The 25274-nt window shown below is 42.5% G+C and overlaps 2 protein-coding genes across 19 annotated transcripts; one reads left to right on the top strand and one right to left on the bottom strand.

Moving 5' to 3' along the window:
- Positions 1-566: 566 nt before the first annotated feature.
- On the bottom strand, positions 567-14611 carry cpsf6 (cleavage and polyadenylation specific factor 6). Of its 18 annotated transcripts, none has more exons than XM_080834608.1 (12): positions 14539-14611; positions 12688-12897; positions 10788-10891; positions 10513-10658; positions 10133-10309; positions 9504-9617; positions 7097-7592; positions 6591-6713; positions 5826-5941; positions 5362-5554; positions 5055-5254; positions 567-1220 (listed from the first exon to the last, which is right to left on the bottom strand). In XM_080834608.1, the coding sequence occupies exons 1-11, from the start codon at positions 14596-14598 to the stop codon at positions 5068-5070; spliced, it is 1926 nt and encodes a 641-aa protein (XP_080690734.1). In that variant the 5' UTR covers positions 14599-14611; the 3' UTR covers positions 567-1220; positions 5055-5067. The 18 variants fall into 18 exon arrangements, with proteins under 18 accessions (XP_080690734.1, XP_080690744.1, XP_080690746.1 ...); XM_080834618.1 differs by having other exon boundaries at positions 5055-5251; XM_080834620.1 differs by having other exon boundaries at positions 5401-5554.
- A 511-nt stretch (positions 14612-15122) lies between these two features.
- cct2 (chaperonin containing TCP1, subunit 2 (beta)) lies at positions 15123-24874 on the top strand. The gene is made up of 16 exons (XM_080834627.1): positions 15123-15187; positions 17195-17269; positions 17358-17423; positions 18898-19009; positions 19128-19204; positions 19347-19459; positions 19701-19903; positions 20161-20261; positions 20399-20526; positions 21111-21214; positions 21324-21443; positions 21711-21839; positions 22075-22178; positions 22356-22455; positions 22619-22760; positions 24576-24874. The coding sequence occupies exons 1-16, from the start codon at positions 15185-15187 to the stop codon at positions 24604-24606; spliced, it is 1608 nt and encodes a 535-aa protein (XP_080690753.1). The 5' UTR covers positions 15123-15184; the 3' UTR covers positions 24607-24874.
- The last annotated feature ends 400 nt before the right edge of the window (positions 24875-25274 follow it).

The raw sequence follows: 25274 nt of genomic DNA, 5'->3' as shown, positions 1-25274 counted from the left end.
GTCATCAATAATGTACTTCACAATAGGACAATTAAATGTTAATGTTCTTCAAGGCACAATCAATGACTGAAAATGTTGCCAAGCAATGTTACACTGTCAGTCTACAAGGAGTACAAGAAGTCCACATATCTTAATGGAAGTAATATCAATTCAATGTACACATCTTTTCGTGGCAAAGTTATACTCCGTGGAGTGACAGCGCTAGCATTGCTGGAACACAAGCCCGATCCCTCTGATTAGATATCTGGCAGCAGGACCAAGTCCCTTGCCAATCAGCAGTAAAAATGTCAAACATCAGAAGCATGGTTAGCCCAATTCAGTGTTAAAACACCTTTCTTTTTTGTGAAAAAAAATAAAATAAAAATTAGTGTCAGTCAATCACACTGTGGTCTGTTGTCACATGAAAATAAAACATCTGATCAGTGTTTTTTTTTTTGGTATTTTTTTTTTTTTTTTTTTTAAAGCTTACTTCTGTATAAAAACAAGACAAAGGGCAGTTCAGTGACCTTTCTGACTTAAACGTTCAATATGAAACTCTAATAGGGTACACATTTCATATAAACCAATTGTGAGACGTCAGCTTAAGGAATTCAGAGTATAAACAATTGGCAACCCCAGCAAACAGTTTATTACAACACAGAATCTATTTAATAATGAATCAAAGCATAGACATTTACAAACATTATCCGAACGAAGAGAAACAGACAGGGAAGGAAGGTTTTTAAATTGGGGAGGGTGGGGGAGAAGTCATAAAGAGAAAAAAAAATAAAGACGCTTACCAGAAGTAGTCCCTATAAAAACAATATCCCTAAACAGACCATTTATACATTATAGCAGTCAAAAAGAGTTTTTTTTTTTTTCGTTTCACGTAACGCAAGTAAATGTTTTTTTTCTTTTCCTTAGTGGCTTTTACGTTGCAAAGCAGAGTTCTCTTTTAATTACACGGGTATGTCAGGTATGTCTTTCAAATAAAACACAAAAATAAAAAAAAAGAGCCATGAGATTTCTCTTTTTAAACCAGGAGTATAGGATGAAGGGTTTTTCCTGTACAGAGGGTCTAGTATAGCCTTACACAATATCAGTCCCGTCCTCTGATATGAAGTTCGTAGAAGAGAGGGGACGAGGGGGTTGGTGAGGGTCGCTGGGAAGTAGAGAGGTCCTGAAGGGATGTGGCGGGGGGGTGGGTGCTTGTCCAAGTGTGGCTCCTCCTTGTCCGACAGCTGAAAGGTGTCAAACGAAGGGTGGTGTTTGGTTTTTTGGGCAACCCAGTCATGCACAGATTTCCCTTTTTTTTTTTTTTTTACTCCTAATGTGTCTAACTAGACCCATCATCCACACAAACAAGCATACAAAACAATACCCATGCAAGCACATTGGCTAAGGAGCACATATTTTATCTTTTGTGGAGATGACCAGAGTGGCAGGTTTGGATTTAGAATTTCTTATTAGATTTTCAATTTAGACTTTCTTGGGCTCAAATACCCTTTGACCAACAATTTCAGATCAGATTATGTCTTTTTATGCTTAGTATTTTTTTACTGGCCAAGTTTACCAAAATGGTAGACAGTTTTCGTCCACATTACTCAACGGCATCTTTAGATCTATTCATTACCAACTCAAACGCATTAGGGCAATATCCCACATCCCACTCTTAGAATAATTATTTAAATTCATCTCCGGACACAAAGAATTCAGTCAACATCATGACACTTTTACACATTTACGACACACAATAGCTTAGAGACATTTGAAAAGACTAGAGGATTCTACGTGACTAGATCTAACACAATCGCTGTTGGATAGAGCAGAGGATAGATATGACCAGCTTTACAGAAGGGGAGAGGAGAGAGAATGATTCAATGCTGTTCGGACACAGTTGGAAAGGGGATGGAGAGACTAGCATGCAACTCAGTAAGCATGTTTCATTAATACAGTAAGTCAATTTTCAGAAAAATAAAAAAGCTGTTAAAAAAAAAAGACACTACATGTTACCATAGGGAGTCCCAAATGTTTTAATTATGAGATAATTGCCATATTAAGCAGATCAGACACACTAGTGAACTAGAGCCCTACCTTACGCTCTGCTTGTTGTGCTGGCTTCTGATTTAGGATAGTTGACAACCCCAGGCTTTTAATTGAAACTTTTTGGTTATTATTATTGATCTATTGTGCAAGGTAGGCTAGAACAAAGCTCAAATCCAATAGCTCATGAGGCTACGGTCCTGTTTCTGAAGTGGCCAACTTAATTGGTGTGCCGTTTCACAGTAAAATGGCTTCCGCTGTTCTTGGCAACATTTACCTGGTGCATTGTTTTCTTTTTTTCCAATCCCTTCCATTTCAAATTAACAACTATTTTCCATTAGGGCAACCCTCCAGATCCCTTATTCTGTTAATGGGTTTGTGGAGGTTTTATTGTTCCAGTGTTTTCAGAGATTTTGGTGGAGATCATATTGGGGCTGTAATTCAAATATGTCTAATATCCTAGTTGCATTACTTTTGCATTTTTTCCCTACTACCATCATTATCGTGACATTTATGATTACATAGTAGCTTCAAATGCTCATTTATACTCAGTTTTACTTAATTACTTGACGTAATTTCTCATATGGATATTGGATCATAAGGATCATGTCAAGTCTGACTGAAATGCAGTGACCCCAATGGTAAGAGGAAACATTCCCATAAATGCATTCATGACAAACAGATACTGACAAAAAGAGAAAGAGAGAATGAAGGTGTGAATTTGTTTAACAAAAACTTAAACAAACAAAACAAAAGACACTATAAGGCAAAAGTTGTAAACAGTCAGGTTATCTGCTTTCTCCAAGCCTGCAAACACAAGGATCAATGACCTTCATCGGACAAACTTGGAAACAAAAACATGCTAGTCATTTCCTCCTACAACAGTGATCTGGCTCCAGAGGCTAAGTGAGCAAACAGAACATGTTAAGATCTGAGGACAACCCGCCACAGAGATGTCAAAGGTCAACAAGTAAAGGCACATCAGGAGACACAGTTGGTGAGGCAGAGATGTCAGAATACAGAGCGCCAAAGAAACCTCTCAGTATCAGCTTGTATGGGCCTACTTTTTCAGTTTTCTTTCTGTGCCAGACTAATAGTCTAAGATAAAAGATTGGCATACAAAAGGTGTCAAAGGAATTCTACATATTTTTAAGCAGGTTGGGGTGGTTTGTTGAACTGGGGGTGTTTGTGACTACACTTCCTAATCTAGCCAGTAGGAGGCCGGTAAGAGCATTTAAGTCAGATGACCAAAGCCTTTTATTCCAGGAAGCCAGTTATATCTGGGCAACAGTATTACAGTGATTCTTAGAATCAGGGTAACATATATAAAAAAAGACCATCATATCCATTAGACCACTAAGATGGAGACATAACTGCCAGAGGAATCATGGTTAATAAAGGACGCATTACATTTTACTACTGTAAAGCAGACATTTTATGGGTTCAAGATTCATTCATTTAGGCCCCATCAAAATGGCATTTAAAATACATTTAGCATCATTTTGTTTATTCTAATGTTTTAGTAAACATTTGGATCAGAAACCTGACATACATAAACATGGACAGTTTAAATGACAGAATTGACCAAATATTATACACAAAAGCTGCTTGACATAAACCGTAGTAATAGCATTATAACTGGAAGGCCAAGGAAGGGGCTTTGGTCATAGGGGCTGCAGCTGAGAGGTTTCATGATTCAGTGCATTCTGATATTCATTCACAGTAACAGTCAGCAGACCTGTAGTCAATTACCCAAAAAGTTTACCTTTTCAGATCTCTCAAAACCAGACACTGTTTAATTGTCGAGCCAACAAGCCCAATTAGGCTACATCTGAGTAAGACAACAACTAATTGTGAATATTTCCACCACAGTTTGAGAGAGGTCAATGATGCATTGCAAAGAAGTCATTAAAACCATCTTCCTAATGTACAAACTGGGCTCCAAATCTGACCAAACCCATTGGTGATCAAGACGACCACTTCAAAAATGTTTATCTGGCCACAAATCAATGCATTATCCAATGGCTGAACAACTTAAAGTAATACATTACAGAAAAAATAAACTACAATTAAACTATACTTAGGTTTAATGGCAGGCTTCACAGTCAATTATCCAAAGGGGAGTCATATCAAAAGAAGTAATTTGCAACCAAATTCAACCAAGTCCAATGCCAAAACAATCATTCCCTACACATCCCAGACAGTTTTAAAAGTAGCATGACGCAATCAGATGTCAGGATTATTACAAATCTGTCGGATATTTGTGACAAAGATAACATGAACAGCACAAAACAGACTACATGATATGGCCAGAATTACACATACCCCAGGACTACCATTCATCATGAAAACTATGAGGTTAAATATGGCTAGGGCAAATCACAGTGGTAGGCTTACCAGAAAACGAATTAAATACAAACAGAACGTATGTGTACACAGACTGGAAATGTTAGGACGTGTTTGGTACTGAATATGAGGAAGGCTTTAAGGCACCTCTGATTCTATTTTTTTTTTTTTTTTTTGCACATACATGGTCATATGAGTAACTGACACTTATGCCAACTTGGATTAGGGTGATGTGAGAGGCAGAGGATTCTAACAACATTTCTCACAATGATTTAACTGTTCTCCAACACTCAATAAATGCACGAGTCCACATTCACAATGCAGAAAAAAGCTACAAGGTGGCTACAAAGATGCTACCATATCCTTTACATAAGTGTCCCCGTTTAGTTTAACAACTGACATCTCCTTTCAGGAAAAACAAAGTACTTAAAAAAAAAATGAAACGTTTTAAGTTAACGCCAGGTGGTTTTAGTAGTCTACCACCCCCAACAACAGGGAAAAAGACAACGGTAAACATATAGTACCTGTAATTCTCATCAAATCCTCTTACCGTATCAGATCCTCCCCCTTACCTGAAGTTGAAGGAGCCAAAACAGGAGCCCTCGGTGGAAACTTCCATTATCTGGAGGAGAACGGGGGCCGAGTGCATAGGGAAGGGGTAAACAGGGAGATCACAGCATACACACCTTTAACAGGGCTCTAGCGGTGACGGTACTCCCTCTCACGCTCGCGGTCCCTCTCACGGTCGCGGTCCCTCTCTCTGTGGCGGTCCCTCTCGCGGCTGCGTTCCCGGTAGTAATCCTCGTGGCGGTCGCGGCTGCGCGACTTGTGCCGGCGACTCTTCTCTCGCGAGCGGCTGTGGTCACGTTCACGTGAGCGCTCTCTTCTTCAAAGAACGACAAATCCGATTAGAGATACTCTGAACCACACGACTCACTAGCTGCTATATCTTTTGAAAATTTTGATGAATGACATTAACCGACATGAACCTACCCCATTGAGTGAGCTGTAATTTGATTGTCTGAGGCGTACCTGGAGGCGGAGCCGTAAGACTTTGACTCGATGCCGTGCAGGCAGTCCTGTAGGGAGCTGATGAGAACTTTGCAGCGGTCGTCCGCAGACACTTTAGATTGCTTTATCAGAGAGATGGCCGTCACTAGTGTCTCTATCGCACTGCCATAGTCAGCTGCAGGATTTAACAAAAGGGCGCAACAGTAGTGAGCAAACAGTCATAACCGAAGAAAACATATCAAGATTTTTCAGCAAGAGGTTGTTGGTGACAATTTCTGCAATGTAAAGACCAAAACTGAAAAAGTCTTTTTAAATCACTACAAACCAATCATAATTTCCTTGAAAAAAATGCTCCAGGTAGTAACCAACAAAATGTGAATTGACTGGCAAACTGACTAAAGGCTCGAGCCTGTGTGATATACACCACTGAATGATGCCGTTCTCACCTGCACTTGCGTCAGACACTGCTCGTGAGATAGCACTGCTGGATATGGCCCTGTTACGGTTCATGATCTCCTCAAACTCGGCTTCACTCAGAGGGGTCCGCGCCGAATCCATCTCCCTACAAAAACACACACACATACAAACGCAGGGGTCAGAAAGATAAACATTATAGGGTACCAAACTAACACAAAGGAAATATCAAAAACTCGAACACACAAACACACACACACAAACGCACACACACACACACACACACACAGAGCGGCTAATCTTCTGCCTGGATATGTACTCTTCATAGCAGCCAAGCCTCAGTTGAACATTGATGGGCTTAAGGAATTGACGCGGTCAGGAGCCAAATCAATTGAGAAGATGAACCTATTCATCTCACATTAAGGCTCGTGCTGTCATGAAGACAAAGGGCATATCCAGGAGTGGGATTGAGCTACCCTGATGTAAAGGGTTAAGAGGCGTAACCACACACGCACACAAAGTTAATCAAAAAGTAAAACTGCAAAAGTAACTCACTCATGTGGGGTTACAGTTCAAACACTCAAAATGCGATGTATGCAAATCAACCCACTCTCCCAAGCCAAGCTAGGTGTATGTAGCAAATTAATCAGTAAAATACACATAGCCTAAACGGGATGCATCCACTCAAAAAATCAAATCAAATAAATAAAAATAATAATAAACAAAAACAAACAAAGCCAGGCAAGGAGTCTGAGGTTCCTGTTCGGGGGCTGCCAGATATTTGGAGCTGTACTGACCCTGCGTCACTGGCACTGGGCAAATGCCTGCCTCCCTGTTTCAGATCGGCCAAACCCTCGTTAATCCAGGGCTCTCTCAGGGGTCTGAGCCCAAAGTCTGGGATTAGCGGGGGTCTCGGGTTGCTGGAAGCAGCCAGAGGGAGGGACATTCAGGGTCACAGGGAAGAGCGACTCGCAACCGATCACTAGGGCGATCACTACGGTGGACTGACAAAAGTTCTGTTCTATGGCCACTAGGGGCAGCAGATCCCTCCCAAGGAGTGTCCCTCAATATTAATGGCCTCACAAGGTTAAAAAAACAGGTACACGTGTGTGTAGGCAGAGCAAGAACAGGGCTTCCCCTTCAGGTACATCAATTACAAACACAAACTAGAACGACACAATTTTGAAGGAAATGGGAGAAAGTGGACATAGAGAAAGTAACATTCAAATACCACTGAGAATTAACGGCATTCACTGGTCTTTCTAGAAAGTGTTGACAGAGATGTTTGGGATGAGGAAATTACCTTCCACCTGGACCATAGTCTCCTCTGTCATAAGGAGGCGGCCTGCCGTACGGGTCGTTTGGAGGGGGGCCTCCTCGGTCTGACGATGGCATATTGTTGTTCCCAGGTGGAGGGAAGAAGGCAGGGTTGACGTGAGGGGCAGGGGGAGGTCCCCCTGGGGGTGGACCCTGCATGTGTGGAGGAGGTGCCAGGGCCATGGGTGGGCCTATCGGACCAGGGGGGCGGGGTGGGAAGGGACCTGGGGGAGGTGGGCCTTGTTGGGGCGGAGGGGGACCAGGAGGGGGGCCGTAACCTGGTGGGGGTGGACCAGGAGGGATGGGTCCCATGTGGGGCTGGCCAAACTGGCCTGGGAACATGACTGGGGGAGGGGGGCGATCGCCTCGGTGTTGGGGGCCAGACATGGGTGGGGGCAACCCTTGTCCCGGAGGAGGGGGACCCGGGGGGCCAGGGGGTCCAGGTGGGCCAGGTGGGGGGCGAGGGGGTCCCTGCATGCCTCCTGTAGAGAAGAGAGAAGAAGAGACAGAAAAAAAGAGGAGAATACAACATGAGTAAACAGTCACCAGTATTGCTTTAAACGTACTGTAGTTCACTCAAGACAACCTTGCTAAAAGGAGCATTACTTCAGTTTTGCAAGTAGCAGACACAGGCAATCTAATTTTTGGAAAAGCATTGGCTGGTTCCATTGAACTTCTATTTTTTTTTTTTTTCTTACTTGGACAGCGCTAGCATTTATGCTAACATCACTCTTAGGGGCCAACTATTAGCAATTATGAATCTAACACGTATACCTATTCTGTGTATTCTGTCAGATTGCCTGACCCACCTTCAGTCTTTGCAGAAAGTCAGACATGATCAGCAGACATGCAGAGAAACAGACATTTAGAAAAAAAGGGGGGCAACCGTTTCAATCTAGACCACTGTTTGGGTTATTCTCCGTCTTACTGAAACACTCTCCTGGGTTGAAGAAACCTCAACTGCCAACTGGTACAGAGGGTGACCATCAGTTCTGATGAAGGTTTTATTATAGGCACTATGTAAAGTGAAGCAGAGACAACTGAAGGAAGAGGCTTCTACTGAGATTTAGTAGTGAATCCATGTCGGAGAAATAGGTGCAAAGGAGTGTTAGCAAGGTCTTAGTTCAGAAAGACATGCTTTACATTACAGTCTCAGAGACATTACACACACACATGCTTAACACCTGAGTTCACTTCGCAATGTGGCATCAACACTAGAAGCATATGATTTGATCCATGTACAAAAAATATTTATGAATTATACTCTATTGGGTTGGATACATGGAGGACAAAAAAAAATCTAATTAAATTCAAAGAAATAGCAAACGCCAGCCAACAACAAACCAGGCAAGCAAAGGGAGAGAGCAGGCAAGATAAAGCAGACAGGTGAGTTGGAGTTTAGTTCCTGAAATACCCTAACATGTTTCTCTAAAAGCAAGGGGAAATGTGACACTGCACCTCACTGAAGGGTTCCCCCAGGTTCATTTACACCCAATTAAAAAAAAAAATACTACAACTTTTTTTTTTTTTAATACTAAAGAACGGACCCTTCTTGCTAGTAGAAATTAGTGATTGATGAGGCGAGATGGATTTCATTGTGAATTTTTTTACACTTTGAAGAACAGACATTTTAGAAGAAAATATAGTTAGCCGGTTATCTTCAGAGATCCGGTGTCATACGAGATTTTTTTATTGGGAAATATTACTGGTATGGGATACGTTTTAAATTGAAAGCTGGGTATTTTTTTGTTATATACATCTGAAGCAGGCTTCTTACAAACTACACACTGGTGTGCCTGAAAAGACAAATGTGTCTTTGGTTCGAAAGGTCCTGAAAAATAAACCCAGGTAACATGAATCTGCGTTTGAGGATATGTTGAGGAGCTGTTTTTTCTTTCTAGCGGAAATAGGCTTTCCCAGTACTTTTCCCCTCTAATTTCAAAAGCCAGCACTACATAAATCATTTCATTCTGTGCGCAACCCCAGTAGTATATTTCTGAATGTCGGTAGGGTATTTCTAGTTTAGATTTGAACAAACAGTCCTTTGTTTACATTTTTGCTACTGATGTGGTCAATGTGGTTTCACAGGCTGCTTATCTCAAGTTTAAATTCAAGGTCATCCCTTTAGACACATAGGAAGCCTGTTCATCTCGAACAGGCCCGCACAGAGGCACTAAGCACGCCTAAATGTTGGGCTTGGCCCAGGTAAGCAAGCAGCACAGTTCACTATAGAGTACTACACAAAAAGTCGCCTTGGCATAAGACAAACAGTGGCAAATACGATCATGACAACAGTTACAAAGAGGGAAGGGAGAAGGAAGGTGGGAGGTGAGTTTTTCTAAAACACGTGTTTGTTTGCTTAAGCTCTGTCAATAGGAGACGAGGCCTTTCACCTCTGGGTCGCCAGCTCCCATCGCGCCCCGGCTGGAAGCAATTGAAATTCATATCCATCAGCTGGCTGTTGGGGTGCCTATGGGTAATGTGATCTGGTGGCCTCATCCCGGGCCCTGATGGGAGAGAAACCAAAATCACAACTGGCACCTGACGCGGCGAGGCAGAAGAACAGCAAGAGGCGCCAAAGAAAAGAGAGAAAAAACAAATGGAAAGAAAGGGGAACAACACACCCCCCAAAAAACAAAACGAGGGGGCAAGGAAAAACAGGAGGTCAAAAAAAGAAAGAAGAGGAGTGCAGGCTGTCTGAGCTGTCCTGAACAAACCACCACAGGAGTGAGAGCTGGGCGAGAAGTGAAAGATCACAGAATCCTTCACATGGGGAGGGCCTAGACTGGAGGAAGCTGCTAAAGCGTTTGCAGGAAGGGGGGGCATAGCGAGGTGGTCAGCCTGCAACGACAGCACTACTGCCTCCAGCCGGGGTCCTGAGGGCTACGGCGTTTACCCAGAGACATGCCTGCCGTGCCAGGTTTAGGGGAGAAGTGTTCACCAGCAGCAGATGGGGCAAGGATGAGTTTGGAGGCAGATGAGGGGGGGGGGGGTTGGCATCGGGGGCTGGAGGGGGACTCACCTGGGAAGGGTGGAGGACCACCGGGTCCAACTGGGCCCGGGAAACGGTCTCCCCCTGGTCCCGGGGGGCCAGGGAAGCGTCCTCGACCTCGGCCCATGGGGAAGCCGCGGGGGCCGATACCAGGGGGCCCGGCCTTGCCCTCTCCGGACATCTGGCCTGTCTGTGTGCCTGACGAACCAAGAGAAGCACAAGAAAAAGATGAAGTTAGATATCTGAATGAGACAAGCATGTCTTACTATGGAGAGTAAACAATTCAACTAATTAAGTGCATACCTCCCCTGTTAGCAAATGTAAAAGTCTCTGATAAAATTAAACCAACAAACAGACTATGGCAACACAGGTTTGACATGAGGGGGCTTTGAGAAGCCATGTGCGCATACTTTTCCTGGACTGCATCTCAAACTGGCTGAGGGACTGTTTGTTGCATGGTGTGACGATGGGGTTCTGCCCATGAAGTTCCCGCTTGGAAAGCAGATCCATCAGCTTTCTGGAAGAGGCGTCGGAGCCAACACACACCAGCGCAAACCTGCACCAAATCACACACACACACATTACAGCCTCAAATATTGATATTAAAAGAGAGAGGTCAAAAGTGCAAATTATTCATTATCCCTTGTAGTACACAACAACCAACAAAAGGACTTGTGTTGCTCACCCTTTCGACTGGCCATTGGCACGGTTCTCAAAGAATTTGATCTCCAGCACGTCATTAATACCTACTGAGCGAATGGCATCTGTCAAATCCTCATCAGTCGTCCACTACGGAAAGAAACATTACATAAAGTAACTTATATGTTATACAATGCTTTTTATTTAGGAACGAAGTCAGTCCTTAAGTGGAGTTTGTAAAGATCAGGAAATCAACCATATACAGTCGTGGCCAAACGTTTTGAGAATGACACAAATTTACATTTTCACAAAGTTTGCTGCTTCAGTGTCTTTAGATATTTTTGTCAGATGTTACTATGGAAGACTGAAGTATAATTACAAGCATTTAATAAGTGTCTAAGGCTTTTATTGGCAATTACATGAAGTTAATGCAAAAAGTCAATTGACCCTTCTTTTTCAAGACCTCTGCAATCCCCCCTGGCATGCTGTCAATTAACCTCTGGGCCACATCCTGACTGATGACGGCCCATTCTTGCATAAACAATGCTTGGAGTTTGTCGGAAATATTTTTTTTTGTTTGTCCACCCGCCTCTTGAGGATTGACCACAAGTTCTCAATTGGATTAAGGTCTGGGGAGTTTCCTGGCCAATGGACCCAAAATATCAATGTTTTGTTCCCCGAGCCACTTAGTTATCAATTTTGCCTTATGGCAAGGTGCTCCATCGTGCTGGAAAAGGCATTGTTCATCACCAAACTGTTCCTGGATGGTTGGGAGAAGTGGCTATCTGAGGATGTTTTGTTCCAGCAAGCGCCAGGACCGTCTCCTAAACATGATTCAGCTGCGGGATCGGGTCACCTCCAGCACAGAGCTTGCTCAGGAATGGCAGCAGGCAGGTGTGAGTGCATCTGCGCTCCCAGTGAGGCGAAGAATTTTGGCGGATGGCCTGGTGTCAAGAAGGGTAGCAAAGAAGCCATTCTCTCCAGGAAAAACATCAGGGACAGACTAATATTCTGCAAAAGGTACAGGGATTGGACTGCTGAGGACTGGGGTAAAGTCATTTTCTCTGATGAATCCCCTTTCCGATTGTTTGGGGCATCTGCAAATAAGCTTGTCCGGAGAAGACATGGTGAGCGCTACCATCAGTCCTGTGTCAAGCCCACAGTAAAGCATCCTTAGACCATTCATGTGTGGGGTTGCTCCTCAGCCAAGGGAGAGGGCTCGCTCACAATTTTGCCTAAGAACACAGCCATGAATAAAGAATGGTACCAAAACATCCTCCGAGAGCAACTTCTCCCAACCATCCAGGAACAGTATGGTGATGAACAATGCCTTTCCCAGCATGATGGAGCACCTTGCCATAAGGCAAAAGTGATAACTAAGTGGCTCGGGGAACAAAACATTGATATTTTGGGTCGATTGGCCAGGAAACTCCCCAGACCTTGATCCCATTCAGAACTTGTGGTCAATCCTCAAGAGGTGGGTGGACAAACAAAAAAAAAACTATTTCTGACAAACTCCTAGCATTGATTATGCAAGAATGGGCTGCCATCAGTCAGGATGTGGCCCAGAAGTTAATTGACAGCATGCCAGGGCGAATTGCAGAGGTCTTGAAAAAGAAGGGTCAAAACTGCATATATTGACTTTTTGCATTAACTTCATGTAATTGCCAATAAAAGCCAGTGACACTTATTAAATGTTTGTAATTATTCTTCAGTCTTCCATAGTAACATCTGACAAAAATATCTAAAGACACTGAAGCAGCAAACTTTGAGAAAATGCATATTTGTGTCATTCTCAAAACTTTTGGCCACGACTGTACAAGCCTAAGGGCATGATAATACCATGTGTACATTACAGACACATCCTGGTGAATATATGAAACACTCCCTTCTTTCTACAAAGTCTTAAAAAAATACTCTTTACAATAGCAACAACAGTGACTTACCCATGTGAGGTTGCCAATGTACAGTGCGATCCTCTTGCCCGTGTACGTGTAGACCACGTTGGATGAGGGGCCCTTGCGATCCTCTGAGCCCGCAGGCTGAGGAAGGTTGTCCAGGTAGTCCCGGTCCTCTGGGGCATCCCCATTGTTGGCAGATGGAGAGATTACATCATCATAAAGGTCTATCTGGTCGTGCACCTGGTAATCGTCGCCCTGATTCCAAAGACAAGCCAAAAAAAATCAGTCATTTCATACTCCACAAAATCACACATTTTCTTGAAAATGCTGAATTAATTGTGATTGAATATGAATTTGAATAATTACATAGTTTTGGCAACTGAGTATATAGTTTCAAACATACTTGCATAATCATATTGATCTGGAGATACCAAACAGTTAACTGATTTATTTGACAGTGGGATGGTACTACTCATAGTTTCCATGGAAATTCATCGATTCTAATTCTGTCTACTAATGACCCCCATTGGGGTCGCCTTTATACCCGAGGCATTTCCCTCTCTGATGTATGTTTGTGTCGAAGTACATGCTAGCTTGTGTGTTTAATGGTTCCCTTTGGATATTCTCACTAGGTAAGGTCAGGGACGACTCGAAGCAATGAGGCCTGACCCAGAGTACACTGATAATCCTGTGGCTTATCTCAAACAAACTTTGCAAACACTCATGCCCATTAAGCCTCTGGCCAACCGACCAACGAAGACTTGTCATTAATCTCTCTCCATATGTATTCATTCACATCGGAAAAAAGTTCGGCCATTAGTGCACTTATTGGGCGACTACATGAAGCCTGTCAATCTACTGAACAATTACCATCGATAAGTGCTCAGTGCTCACATACGTTCATGGAGGAGGCCACTGACTTAGAATAAAAGCAATTAAGAAGTATTAAAATCATGCCAAATGCCCATCATTTTCCAGCTTTAAATGGACACACTTGTAGTGTAAAAAAAAAACACATTTGCAAATTTCGCCAGGAATCATTATCTCGCTTTTACATGTGCACTGCTGACTGAGCGCCATAGTTAAAGAACCATGCCAAGTCCTATCGCTAGCTGGATAACTAGCATTTTCTAAAAGCAAAGTCAATGTGACGTGAAATAGTTAGCAAACAAACTACGTTTCAAGCATTGATAATTATGTTGACAGCTTTAGGTCGTCACACTCACTCCCGATATAACAGCTTAAGGCCATGGTTCGAACCAACAAAGCATTTTAAATATTTAGCTACACGGCTAACGTTAGCGTATTAAAGTTGACTGCAGTTAGATTGGTTGGCTGGACGGCCCCTTAACGGTAAAGTTTGAATGCAACACCTCTGTCGATCTAAACCGCAACAAACGGTACTACATCCACGGCAACGACACAATAAATCGTAACTATATTCTCGCACAACATCGCGCTAGCCAGCCATGTGAAGTGCGCAGGCCACGCACAATTTCAGTGATCGAGGCCTTTCCCCGCCACTTCAAAGCTAACTGGTGCTCCTACTCGCCACTATCAAACAATGGATCACACACGTTAGAGTATGACGCCAAACGTGCACGCTATCAAAAGAACCCACACTTTAAAACACATTCACTCATGTTTGAAATATTTTTAATCATAAAAATTAAAATGACCCCTGCAGATAAATTATTCATTCATGTGACAAGTGCAACCCTAAATTAGCTACTTAAGCTAGCCTTAAAGCTAGACATGGACCAACCGCAGCGGTTGAAGAGGCAATTCGCAGATGGTGGACAACAAAAGTGTTTGCAAGTCATATATTCTGTGCAATTCTTTACTAGTGCATACTCTTGATATTCATGCTGGCAGATTATGGAAGATTCGGCATACCTGATTAAACTCCTCTTCTACATCCGCGTAAATATCGATGTGATCCACACCGTCGGCCATTTTCCACTCAGCCTCCTCCGACTGAGCGAGACAAAATGCAAACAGGAAACCAGGATTCGTCACATCCGATGGACTGAAGTGAATTTCACGAAAATACTCAGAAATTCTCTAATAATTCAGGAAATGCATTATTTTTACTGTAACATTTCAGTTTACACACAGCATAATGTGGAGCCTATTTGACTGTGCAATTGAAACATGAAAAAACAACCTCAACTCTAGAAAACGGTTATACGTTCACAAATGAGAAAGACAAATTAGAAAATACAATCTCGTATGATTCAATACTCCTGACCACTATCAACTCAGTTGTGGATGTACCCGTTATAATATGTCATTTCTGATAACGTGGTCCATATCTTTCGTGAAGCAGTGCGTGAATGTTCATGAAACTAGTTTTCATATGAGCTAGTCAGTCTTCACATAATTTTTTTTTGTCCCTCGTGTCCATAGACATCCTATTACGCTTGTGTCGATCAGGGGCAGGGCAGGCGTAAATGCGTCATTGCCCCGTGCCAAATGCGGCATCGTTGACTGGTTGGTTCCTTCCTCAGCGTTTAAGGCTTCAGCCAACTTCACAGACATCATGGTAAGCTACTACCTTTGTTATATTTAAGTTTTAGATAGCTACTGTTAATGGGATTTTTGTGTCTTATTTCTGAACATTGGGTATTTCAAGAGAAATAACAAGTTTAAATCGACAGATTGGATGCAGTTTATCCTTGTCTGCATCCGATGTGCAACTGACAGAGGAAAGCACATGGGCCCGAGCTACAATTTAAACCGGTCATGCTAGCATGCTAATGCGTTTTATGAATAAACACTGTTATAGAAATGGGCGGCTGACAAAATCTAACGGTGTCGACCTTACTGGAGTCTATCTCGCAAAATGGCTACAAGCATATCGTTAATAGCGTATGATTGACTAAATGAAACAAGTCTGTGATGCTGCGAACCAGCACGCCTTAACCATTGTCTAAACTGAAGTAGGTAGTTAGCTAAGTATAGCATCGTTAACCGTGGTTTCAAGACTTTTCGTAGTTTGAAATGCTGCACGTCTGACGCCCAGTTATTTTGTTTTGCACGCGTAAAAAGCACTATGTCATTTTAATACACAGCACAAAGTTAAGATTAGCTAACGGTACTGCGCAGGCCAGTAAGCTTCTAGTGGTTTCTAAGGAGAAAAGGGAGGAGCTGGTGTGCTAGCTTAGCTACTTTTGTCAACGTATAATAGAGAGAAAGAGCTGATGGGGGAGTTATAATGAATGTTGTTGATACATATTTTATTAGACGTTTCAACACTGAAACAAAGAAAGTGAATATGGTTTTGGATGGGCATTGTCTTGTTCCAGATTGATCCAGGTCCTATCATTTGCACTTCGCTATGTCTAACGTATGAATGTTTTCAAATGACACGCCTTACTACATGCTCTTCAGAGGTTTTTAATCATAAGATGACAATGGAATTATTCATAGTCAAGTCAGCTGTACAATAAAAATGTCAAAACCACACAAAAAAAACACTGACAATAGAAGACCAGTTTTAAAATAAATTTAAGCCATGAGACCATAGGAATAAAACAAATGAAGAAGCAACTTCAATACTGAGTTAAAAGCAGAGGAACAGAATGTGTTTTAAGATGGGATTTAAAAACAAGCAGTGCAGGGGCCAGTCTTAATGCAGAGGAAACCTGGAGGTTAGGGGCACAAGGCAGATGCTTCAACCATGATTTTAGGACAACCAGAAATAACTGGTTAGTAGACCTCAGTGACCATGCTCGGACATGCTTCTGTAATAGTCAAAGAGATGGGTTGGAGGAGGTCCATTTAATGATTTGTAGGCAACAAATAGAATCTTAAAATGTACCGGGAGCCAGTGCGGCAGGGGAGGGTAAGGTAAACAGGGCCTGGCTAGCACTAACATGCAGAGTATCAAGCTGGGATTAGATAAAAGCACGAATCACTCTTTACAATTAAATGATACAAAGGGCTTGCCCTTGGGTATGGGATTTACAAATGGTTTTAGTGAACATAGGTCCATATGAGTGGCATCACTGGGTGCAAATAACAGGACAAAGAATAAATGTTGATCAGATAAACTCTGAAGCGAATGTCGCTAGCTCATTATGTGCTCCAGAACAGTAACCCAACCTTGGTTTTACACACTCTTGTTAAAATAATGAAACTCAGCCTACCTTACAATGAAAAAAAAAAATCCTGGTTCCTTTTCATTCAAACTCCTCAAAACACCCTCTTTGTCGATTTATAAGTCTTAATGAAAAGTCTTTAGAGCCAATGTCTGTCATACTTTTCCTCAGGAATGTCTTTAAGCGTCTCAAGCAGTATTCGAGACAGGCATCGTCAGTAGAACTTAAATTCTATTCTGAATGTTGGGTACATTTCCACTGGCTCTCGTAGGATGGTGCATAAATCAAAATCAAAATCTGCATCGTTGCACAGGTTTGCCACTACTAGGGTACACAGTGTGCATACGGCATACAGGTGGGGAAGCCACTGGTCTAGACCATGGTTAATATCTTAACCTGAATTGTCATGTTAAATTGACTCCACTGTGTCTTGTTTCTGTTCGTGACAGGCGTCCATTTCAATGGCACCCGTTAATATCTTCAAGCATGGGGCTGATGAGGAGAAGGCTGAGACAGCCCGAATGGTGAGTTGAGTCACTTTTTGTCAGGTTAAAGGTTAAAGCTGTAGGATCTTAGTCATTTGCTCATGAGGATCTCAATTCATTCCCACAGTCATCCTTCATCGGCGCCATAGCCATTGGAGATCTGGTGAAGAGCACCCTGGGACCAAAAGGAATGGTAAGATTTAAAGCAGTTTGCATTGGATGCAGGCATTGTTTAACTACTTGGTGTACATTTAATATGATTTCATTCATATGCATAGTATTTTGGTGCATAGTACTCATACATAAATTCACAGTAATAATAAAAATGCAAGGTTATGCATATAATCACTGTTCCCTGAAGGAGATACAACAAGATACATCACAGAAACTATGGGATATCACACTGACATAGCCTGAGCCATTTTAGCCTTGGCACAATGATTCTTCTCCATTTGTGATGAAGGAAAAAAACTAGTGCTGTCAAACGATTCAAATATTTAATCGCGATTAATCGCATTTTTGTCATAGTTAACTCAAAATTCATCGCGATTAATCGTAAATTTATGAATCGCAAATTTCTATCTATTCTAAATGTCCCTTCAATCATTATTTTTTTTTTAAGCTCTTATCAACATGGAAAAGTGGATTGGCTTGCTTTATGCAATGTTTTATTTTATTGAAAAACAACATTGCCAAACAAAAATAAAATAAAATTATAAAATGCACATTTTAGATAAACAAAAACTGCAGTTAAACCATGGCTTAATATTTTCTTTTTTTTTAAGTTTGCTGTGAACATAGAAGTCAGGCCACTTATTTAAAAAATAATGAACCGTAACAGTTAGGTTACCAATAAAAGGTAAGCCTACTACTTCTGTGCTTTCAGCCAGCTGCCTGTTGACATTTTCAGACAACAGTGAAGCTCGCTTTTTTTGCACAACACAACTTTTAAAGGTAAACTTTCTATTCAGAAGCTTTTTATCATCCATTTCGCCGTATCACGCTCACCATTCACTCAAACGTAACATTAGCCTACTACACAGTTTGGAGGGGGAAAAAAACGTTAATCAAAAATAAAAACGTTAATCGCGCGATAAAAGAATTAACGGCGTTAAAATGGGCTTGCGTTTACGCCGTTAATAACGCGTTAAACTGACAGCACTAAAAAAAAACAATTTCGACAGAAGTGTATCTAGGCAGCGAGCTCATGCTAGCCAACCATTAGCTTGGCTAAACAGTAGCTAGTTAGAGACACGCCACATGCCTCAAATCTGTTGCAAACAACTCTCGAAAGAAGCGCCCTGTAGAGGTCAATGCACCAATAGAGGAAGTTGTCTAGCTTTTTGTTCAATAGGACAGGGAAGATACAACAGGAAATGAGTGGGAGAGAGACGGGGAGAGTGAGTTCGAGAAACTATCTCGGGTCAGAATCTAAGCTGGATCCCTGTGGGCACTAAAGCAGTGTAGGGTATGGTCCACCTACATTACTGCTCCAGTCACCACCTATTCTCTGTCTCTTAGGTGTGAATAGAGGTGTGTTCAGCCAGACATGCAAGGGTGTTCTATCCCCATGCTTTCTGTGTTGTACCAAGTGAAGGGGAAACTAACTGAAAATTGAAGCTACTGTGGTCTCTGTGTGCATTGGCTGACATCTTGTTGTCTCTCAGGACAAAATCCTTCTGAGTGGTGGCAGAGAAGGCAGCGTCACAGTAACCAACGATGGGGCGACCATTCTGAAAGCCATCGGAGTGGACAACCCTGCTGCCAAAGTGCTGGTTGGTGCGTATAAACCAAAGCAAGAACTGAAATTTAATGGAATTTGGGTTTTGTAGCAGCATGTTGATTTTGAAACCTTTTAAATTTAAGGATTGATTTTATTTGTCTCTCTTACACACAGATATGTCCAAAGTCCAGGATGATGAGGTTGGAGATGGAACCACTTCTGTCACTGTTCTTGCTGCTGAGCTTCTTCGCGTAAGTGTTTTGAAATAAAATTCTGCTCGACTCGCTGTGCCCCCTCAAATGTGAGGCGAGTGCGTCTCCAGTCTCTTACATCAAGTCAGCAGTGCTCATCAACAGAAAGTTTACAGAATTAAGGTTGGATTTGGGGTTTTAGGAAGCTGAGCTCCTGATCGCCAAGAAGATCCACCCTCAGACCATCATCTCTGGCTGGAGGAAGGCCACCGTGGTTGCCCGTGAGGCACTGAAAGAGGCAGCAGTGGACCATGGGTAAATTAACTTTGCATTTTCATTTCTTCGTGGCAACTGTTGTAAGCATATGGTTGTCATTTGTTATTATTTCTATTTAATAACTTATCCAATTACTGATAATGCTGAGAAGTCACTAGTAATTATGCATTAATACATTGTAAATCTGTGTGCATTTATACACTAGCATTGTGACTGGTAAGTTTTAGTAGTTCGAGAGTTGTGTGTTTGTCTTAATCATTCCCTCCCTCCTCCCCCATAGCAACGACCCAGTGAAGTTCCAGGAGGACCTGTTGAATATTTCACGCACCACGCTCTCCTCCAAGCTGCTGACCCACCACAAGGACCACTTCGCCAAGCTGGCCGTGCAGGCCGTTATGAGGCTCAAGGGCTCTGGGAACCTGGAGGCCATTCACATCATCAAGAAACTGGGGGGCAGCCTCATCGACTCCTACCTTGATGAAGGTATACGAGAGAGTTAGAGAAATTGGGGTGGAAGGAGGGAGAGAGGGATGGTTAAGGGAAGGTGAGAGGAAGAGTGATGGACTGTAGAAAGACATAAGGGAAGAGGTGAAGAGCAAGAGAGGATGTTAATGGAATGCGATGGAATTTCTTCAAATAGTGCGTGGTGGAAATCAACTGTTAAACCACTCCCTTTGAATCTACAACAAACTATTCATAAAATGTTCTTGGAACTAAAGACTACTATTTCCCCCCAAAAGGATTCCTGTTGGATAAAAAAATTGGTGTCAACCAGCCCAAGAGGATCGAGAATGCCAACATCCTCATTGCCAACACTGGCATGGACACAGATAAGATCAAGGTCTGTATCCCTTGTTTTTTTTGGGGGGGGGGGACGGACATCTTTTGCTAATATTTGTATGAAACGTGATCACCAGAGCGGACAGAATGTGTGAGTCTCTGAATAGGAGTGTCTCATCCATGTATGTTCCTCCTCAGATTTTTGGCTCCCGGGTGCGAGTGGACTCCACGGCCAAGGTGGCTGAGATCGAAATGGCAGAGAAGGAGAAGATGAAGGAGAAGGTGGATCGCATCCTCAAGCACGGCATCAACTGCTTCATCAACAGGTGCCTCATCCACAGCCCCTAGTGTTCCGCTTGTTTACTGGCGGAACGTTACCTTCCTCCAAATGTTTACATCATAATGCTCTTCTTTGTGTTCTGGATGTACATGTGGTGTGGTATGAGGCATGTATAGACAGTCAAGTGAGACTTAAAGTAACACTGTGAAACTGAGAAATTTGACACTTTTTGAGTTATGGTTTTATAGGCAACTAGTTTTGGTATCATCCTGAAATGTTCTCCTAATTTTAATAGTTCATGGTCATGTGAAGGACAGATAAACACCTGTCCTTCCAACTAGCCATCCAGGATATGCACTATGTAGTTCTGTGTTTCCTGGCTAGAACACCTCGCAAAAATGGAAGAAAAGCTTTCATAGTATTACATTGCCAGCTATACTGCCAAAAGACACCAGTTGGTGCGTGTCAACTGTACTGTTGGTGGTGTTTCTAAGGTTTTTGCATGCCTTTCAGGTAGTTAGCGTGATAGTTTTGGAACAGAACTGCTTATGCTGCTTCAAACTAAATGATGATTGAGCCCATTAAATCTGTGAGTCCTGACTGTATATGTTTGTGTGGTGTTTTTTTCAGACAGCTGATCTATAACTACCCAGAGCAGCTGTTCGCCTCAGCTGGCGTGATGGCCATCGAGCACGCAGACTTTAATGGGGTGGAGCGTCTGGCACTGGTCACAGGTGTGTTTGTGTGTTAGTCCCTGTAGCTAATTGACATCTGAATGAGTGTGTTTGTGTGTACAATGTAAATATGAGAAACCCTAGTTGATGTGGGTTTTCCCTCTGTCAGGTGGAGAGATCACCTCCACGTTTGAGCATCCTGAGCTGGTGAAGTTGGGAACGTGTAAGCTCATCGAGGAGGTCATGATCGGAGAGGACACACTCATCCACTTCTCTGGCGTTGCCTTGGGTACGACCAGCAGTCCTTAACACATCCCAGTCTGATGGGCCCTAAAGACACATGTAAAAGGGGATGAGGTGGGGGTGGGCGGGAAGAGTGGAACAGGTTAAAGCTCACAAGACTCATCATGTCCTTAAAGCTTCAATAATGTTGTTGGAACCATTTTATACTGAAGAGGAACACTTAATGGAAACGTTATTTGATTTTGAGTTGTTTTGATTGCCTTACATAATGGCAGTACTAACTTGTGTGTGTGTGTGTGTGTGTGTGTTCCAGGTGAGGCTTGCACCATTGTGTTGCGTGGGGCCACACAGCAGATTCTGGATGAGGCTGAGCGTTCTCTGCATGACGCATTGTGTGTGCTCTCCCAAACGGTCAAGGAGACACGCACAGTTTACGGTGGAGGTCCGTATAAACTCGCTTTATATCCCCCTCTCTGTATGTTTTCTCGCATCCATCACTTTGTCTGTGTTGAAGTACTCTCTCTTTTACCAGTACATCTGTAGAGAAAGCACTTTCCCCCTTCTTCGAAATCAGCTATTGTTTATGAAGGAATGCAGCTTTATGATAATACTTTGACCTTGGCCAGAAACACTCACGTGTGTGTGTGTGTGTGTGTGTGTGTGTGTGTGTTTTACAGGCTGCTCTGAGATGCTTATGGCAAAGGTAGTGAGTGATCTGGCCAACAGAACACCAGGCAAAGAGGCAGTCGCCATGGAGTCCTTCGCCAAAGCCCTGATGATGGTGAGCTTGTTAACCTCCCTTTTCAGAGCCTTGTTGATTTTAGTCATGCCTGTACACAGTGTAGTTCATATTTAATCTATAAAACTCCACAAATACTATCCTTTTCATGCACTTCAAATTTGACCAAAAGGGAAAGATAAATATGTATAGTAATTCAACTTCTTCTGTCCTCTCTAGCTGCCCATCATTATCGCAGACAATGCCGGCTATGACAGCGCAGACCTGGTGGCCCAACTCAGGGCAGCGCACGTAGAGAACAAGAACACCTATGGCCTGGGTGAGTTAAGATCACACACACACACACACACACACACTTTCTGCTTAACACTATATCCTATACGCACACACACACTCCCTTCACCCTGTACAGTACTTACTCATACACCAGGTCGTACACTTGCTTCTGTTTGTGTATCATGGTTTGTGACCTTTGCCCCCAGACATGCAGAATGGTGAAATTGGAGACATGTCTCAGCTGGGCATCACCGAGAGCTTCCAGGTGAAGAGACAGGTGTTGCTGAGTGCAGCGGAGGCTGCAGAGATGATCCTGCGTGTCGACAACATCATCAAAGCCGCGCCCAGGTAAGGCCGACGCATCCTACCCACAGATCCACCTCAATGTGTACATATATAGGTGTAACACACACACACACATATATATATACAGCCGCGGAAAAAATTAAGAGACCACTTCAAAATTATCAGTTTCTCTGGTTTTACTATTTATTGGTATGTGTTAAAGTAAAATGTACATTTTTGTTTTATTCTATAACCTACTGGCAACATTCCTACCAAATTTCAAATAAAAATATTGTCATTTAGATCATTTATTTGCAGAAAAATGACAATTGGTCAAAATAGCAAAAAAGATGCAGTGTCTTCAGATCTCGAATAATGCAAAGAAAACAAGCTCATATTAATTTTTAAACTACACAATACTAATGCTTTAACTTAGGAAGAGTTCAGAAATCAATATTTGGTGGAATAACCTTGATTTAAAATCACAACTTTCATGTGTCTTGGCATGCTCTCCACCAGTCTTTCACATTGCCGTTGGGTGACTTTATGCTACTCCTGGCGCAAGAATTCAAGCAGCTCGGCTTCTTTTCATGACTTGTGACCATCCATCTTCCTCTTGATCACATTTCAGAGGTTTTTTATAGGATTCAGGTCTCGAAATTGGGCTGGCCATGACAGGGCCCTGATCTGGTGATACTCCATCCACACCTTTACTAGCCTGGCTGTGTGGCATGGAGCATTGCCCTGCTGGAAAAAACACTTCTCAGAGTTGGGGAACATTGTCAGAGCAAAAGGGAGCAAGTTTTTCTTCCGGGACAACGTTGTACCTTGCCTGGCTGAGGTTTGTAAAAGACCATAAGGATTGAACCAAAGCGGACTGGAGGGTCTCCTAGTTCGTCTTCTCTTATGAGTCCAATTTTCAACTTTGCCCAACACATGGTCGTCTGATGGTTAGACGGAGACCTGGAGAGGCCTACAAGCCACAGAGTCTTGCACCTACTGTGAAATTGGACTCATCAGAGAAGACGAACTAGGAGACCCTCCAGTCCGCTTTGGTTCAATCCTTATGGTCTTTTACAAACCTCAGCCAGGCAAAGTACAACGTTGTCCCGGAAGAAAAACTTGCTTCCTTTTGCTCTGACAATGTTCCCCAACTCTGAGAAGTGTTTTTTCCAGCAGGGCAATGCTCCATGCCACACAGCCAGGCCAGTAAAGGTGTGGATGGAGTACCACCAGATCAGGACCCTGTCATGGCCAGCCCAATTTCGAGACCTGAATCCGATAAAAAAAACTCTGAAATGTGATCAAGAGGAAGATGGATGGTCACAAGCCATGAAAAGAAGCCGAGCTGCTTGAATTCTTGCGCCAGGAGTAGCATAAAGTCACCCAACGGCAATGTGAAAGACTGGTGGAGAGCATGCCAAGACACATGAAAGTTGTGATTTTAAATCAAGGTTATTCCACCAAATATTGATTTCTGAACTCTTCCTAAGTTAAAGCATTAGTATTGTGTAGTTTAAAAATTAATATGAGCTTGTTTTCTTTGCATTATTCGAGATCTGAAGACACTGCATCTTTTTTGCTATTTTGACCAATTGTCATTTTTCTGCAAATAAATGATCTAAATGACAATATTTTTATTTGAAATTTGGTAGGAATGTTGCCAGTAGGTTATAGAATAAAACAAAAATGTACATTTTACTTTAACACATACCAATAAATAGTAAAACCAGAGAAACTGATAATTTTGAAGTGGTCTCTTAATTTTTTCCGCGGCTGTATATACTTCAGACCACACACACACACACACACACACACACACACTTTAGTTGTTTTGGTGAAATATTGATGCATGTGCACTCATCTGTTTTTTAATAGGAAACGAGTTCCAGACCACCACCCCTGTTAAATTGTGAACGAGTGAAGAGGAGAAAACAAGAAGACGAAGAGCACTCTGTGTATTTATTACCCCCGGGGTGCTGTGTGTGATGTCCCTCACCTGTGTGTGTGTGTGATGCCATTCACCTGTCTCGTTTAATGTTAACTCTCCGTAGTCGCACATTTGTCACATGTTGAATGCACTGTTGCAACCTGAACGTGTCACACCCCTGTCTGAAGCAAGATGGCAGTATGGACTGAGTTTGTTTACTGAACAATAAAAATGTACTTGTACCAGGCTCCCTCCATGACTTCTCTGATTACTTCGATTTGAAAACCATTTTCAATAATCAAATATTTGCACCCCTTTCGTTAGCAGTCAGGTTTTGCCAGTTATTGCGATATACATTTCTGGAGATTTTCCATATTCCGGAGGTATTTCAATACTGAAACCAATTGGATGGAGAAAACTGTGAGTGAGTTAGGGTTTGAAGAGTCTGTGTACTCGTAGCATGTTTACTCTGGACAGCCCAAAGTTAGCATGCCACTCCATGTCACAGTAACCTGGCTACAGTTCAGGAGGGAACGGTCTGTTCAACCAAAAGATCGACCCATTTATTTAAATCTGGAATACTGCTGCAGTAAATTGCAATAAGATGTAGCTTTTATCACAACTCTTAAGTGATTTGTTTCTAAATC

The sequence above is a fragment of the Sprattus sprattus genome (genome assembly GCF_963457725.1).
Source record: "Sprattus sprattus genome assembly, chromosome: 3".
In the NCBI taxonomy this organism is placed as follows: Eukaryota; Metazoa; Chordata; class Actinopteri; order Clupeiformes; family Clupeidae; genus Sprattus; species Sprattus sprattus.
The sequence above is the reverse complement of the archived record's forward strand: the minus strand, read 5'-3'. Positions and strand labels throughout refer to the sequence as shown.

What these genes read in the sequence shown, in the direction of transcription:
- cpsf6 (XM_080834608.1), bottom strand. Translation starts at nt 14,598, where the DNA reads ATGGCCGACGGTGTGGATCACATCGATATTTACGCGGATGTAGAAGAG. An exon ending in TGGGAGCTGGCGACCCAGAG is followed by an intron (nt 7,593 to 9,503) that starts GTGAAAGGCCTC and finishes TCTTCTCTACAG; the next exon opens with GAGGCATGCAGGGACCCCCT. An exon ending in GACTATGGTCCAGGTGGAAG is followed by an intron (nt 6,714 to 7,096) that starts GTAATTTCCTCA and finishes GGCTGCTTCCAG; the next exon opens with CAACCCGAGACCCCCGCTAA.
- cct2 (XM_080834627.1), top strand. An exon ending in GAGGCAGCAGTGGACCATGG is followed by an intron (nt 19,460 to 19,700) that starts GTAAATTAACTT and finishes CCTCCCCCATAG; the next exon opens with CAACGACCCAGTGAAGTTCC. An exon ending in CGACTCCTACCTTGATGAAG is followed by an intron (nt 19,904 to 20,160) that starts GTATACGAGAGA and finishes TCCCCCCAAAAG; the next exon opens with GATTCCTGTTGGATAAAAAA.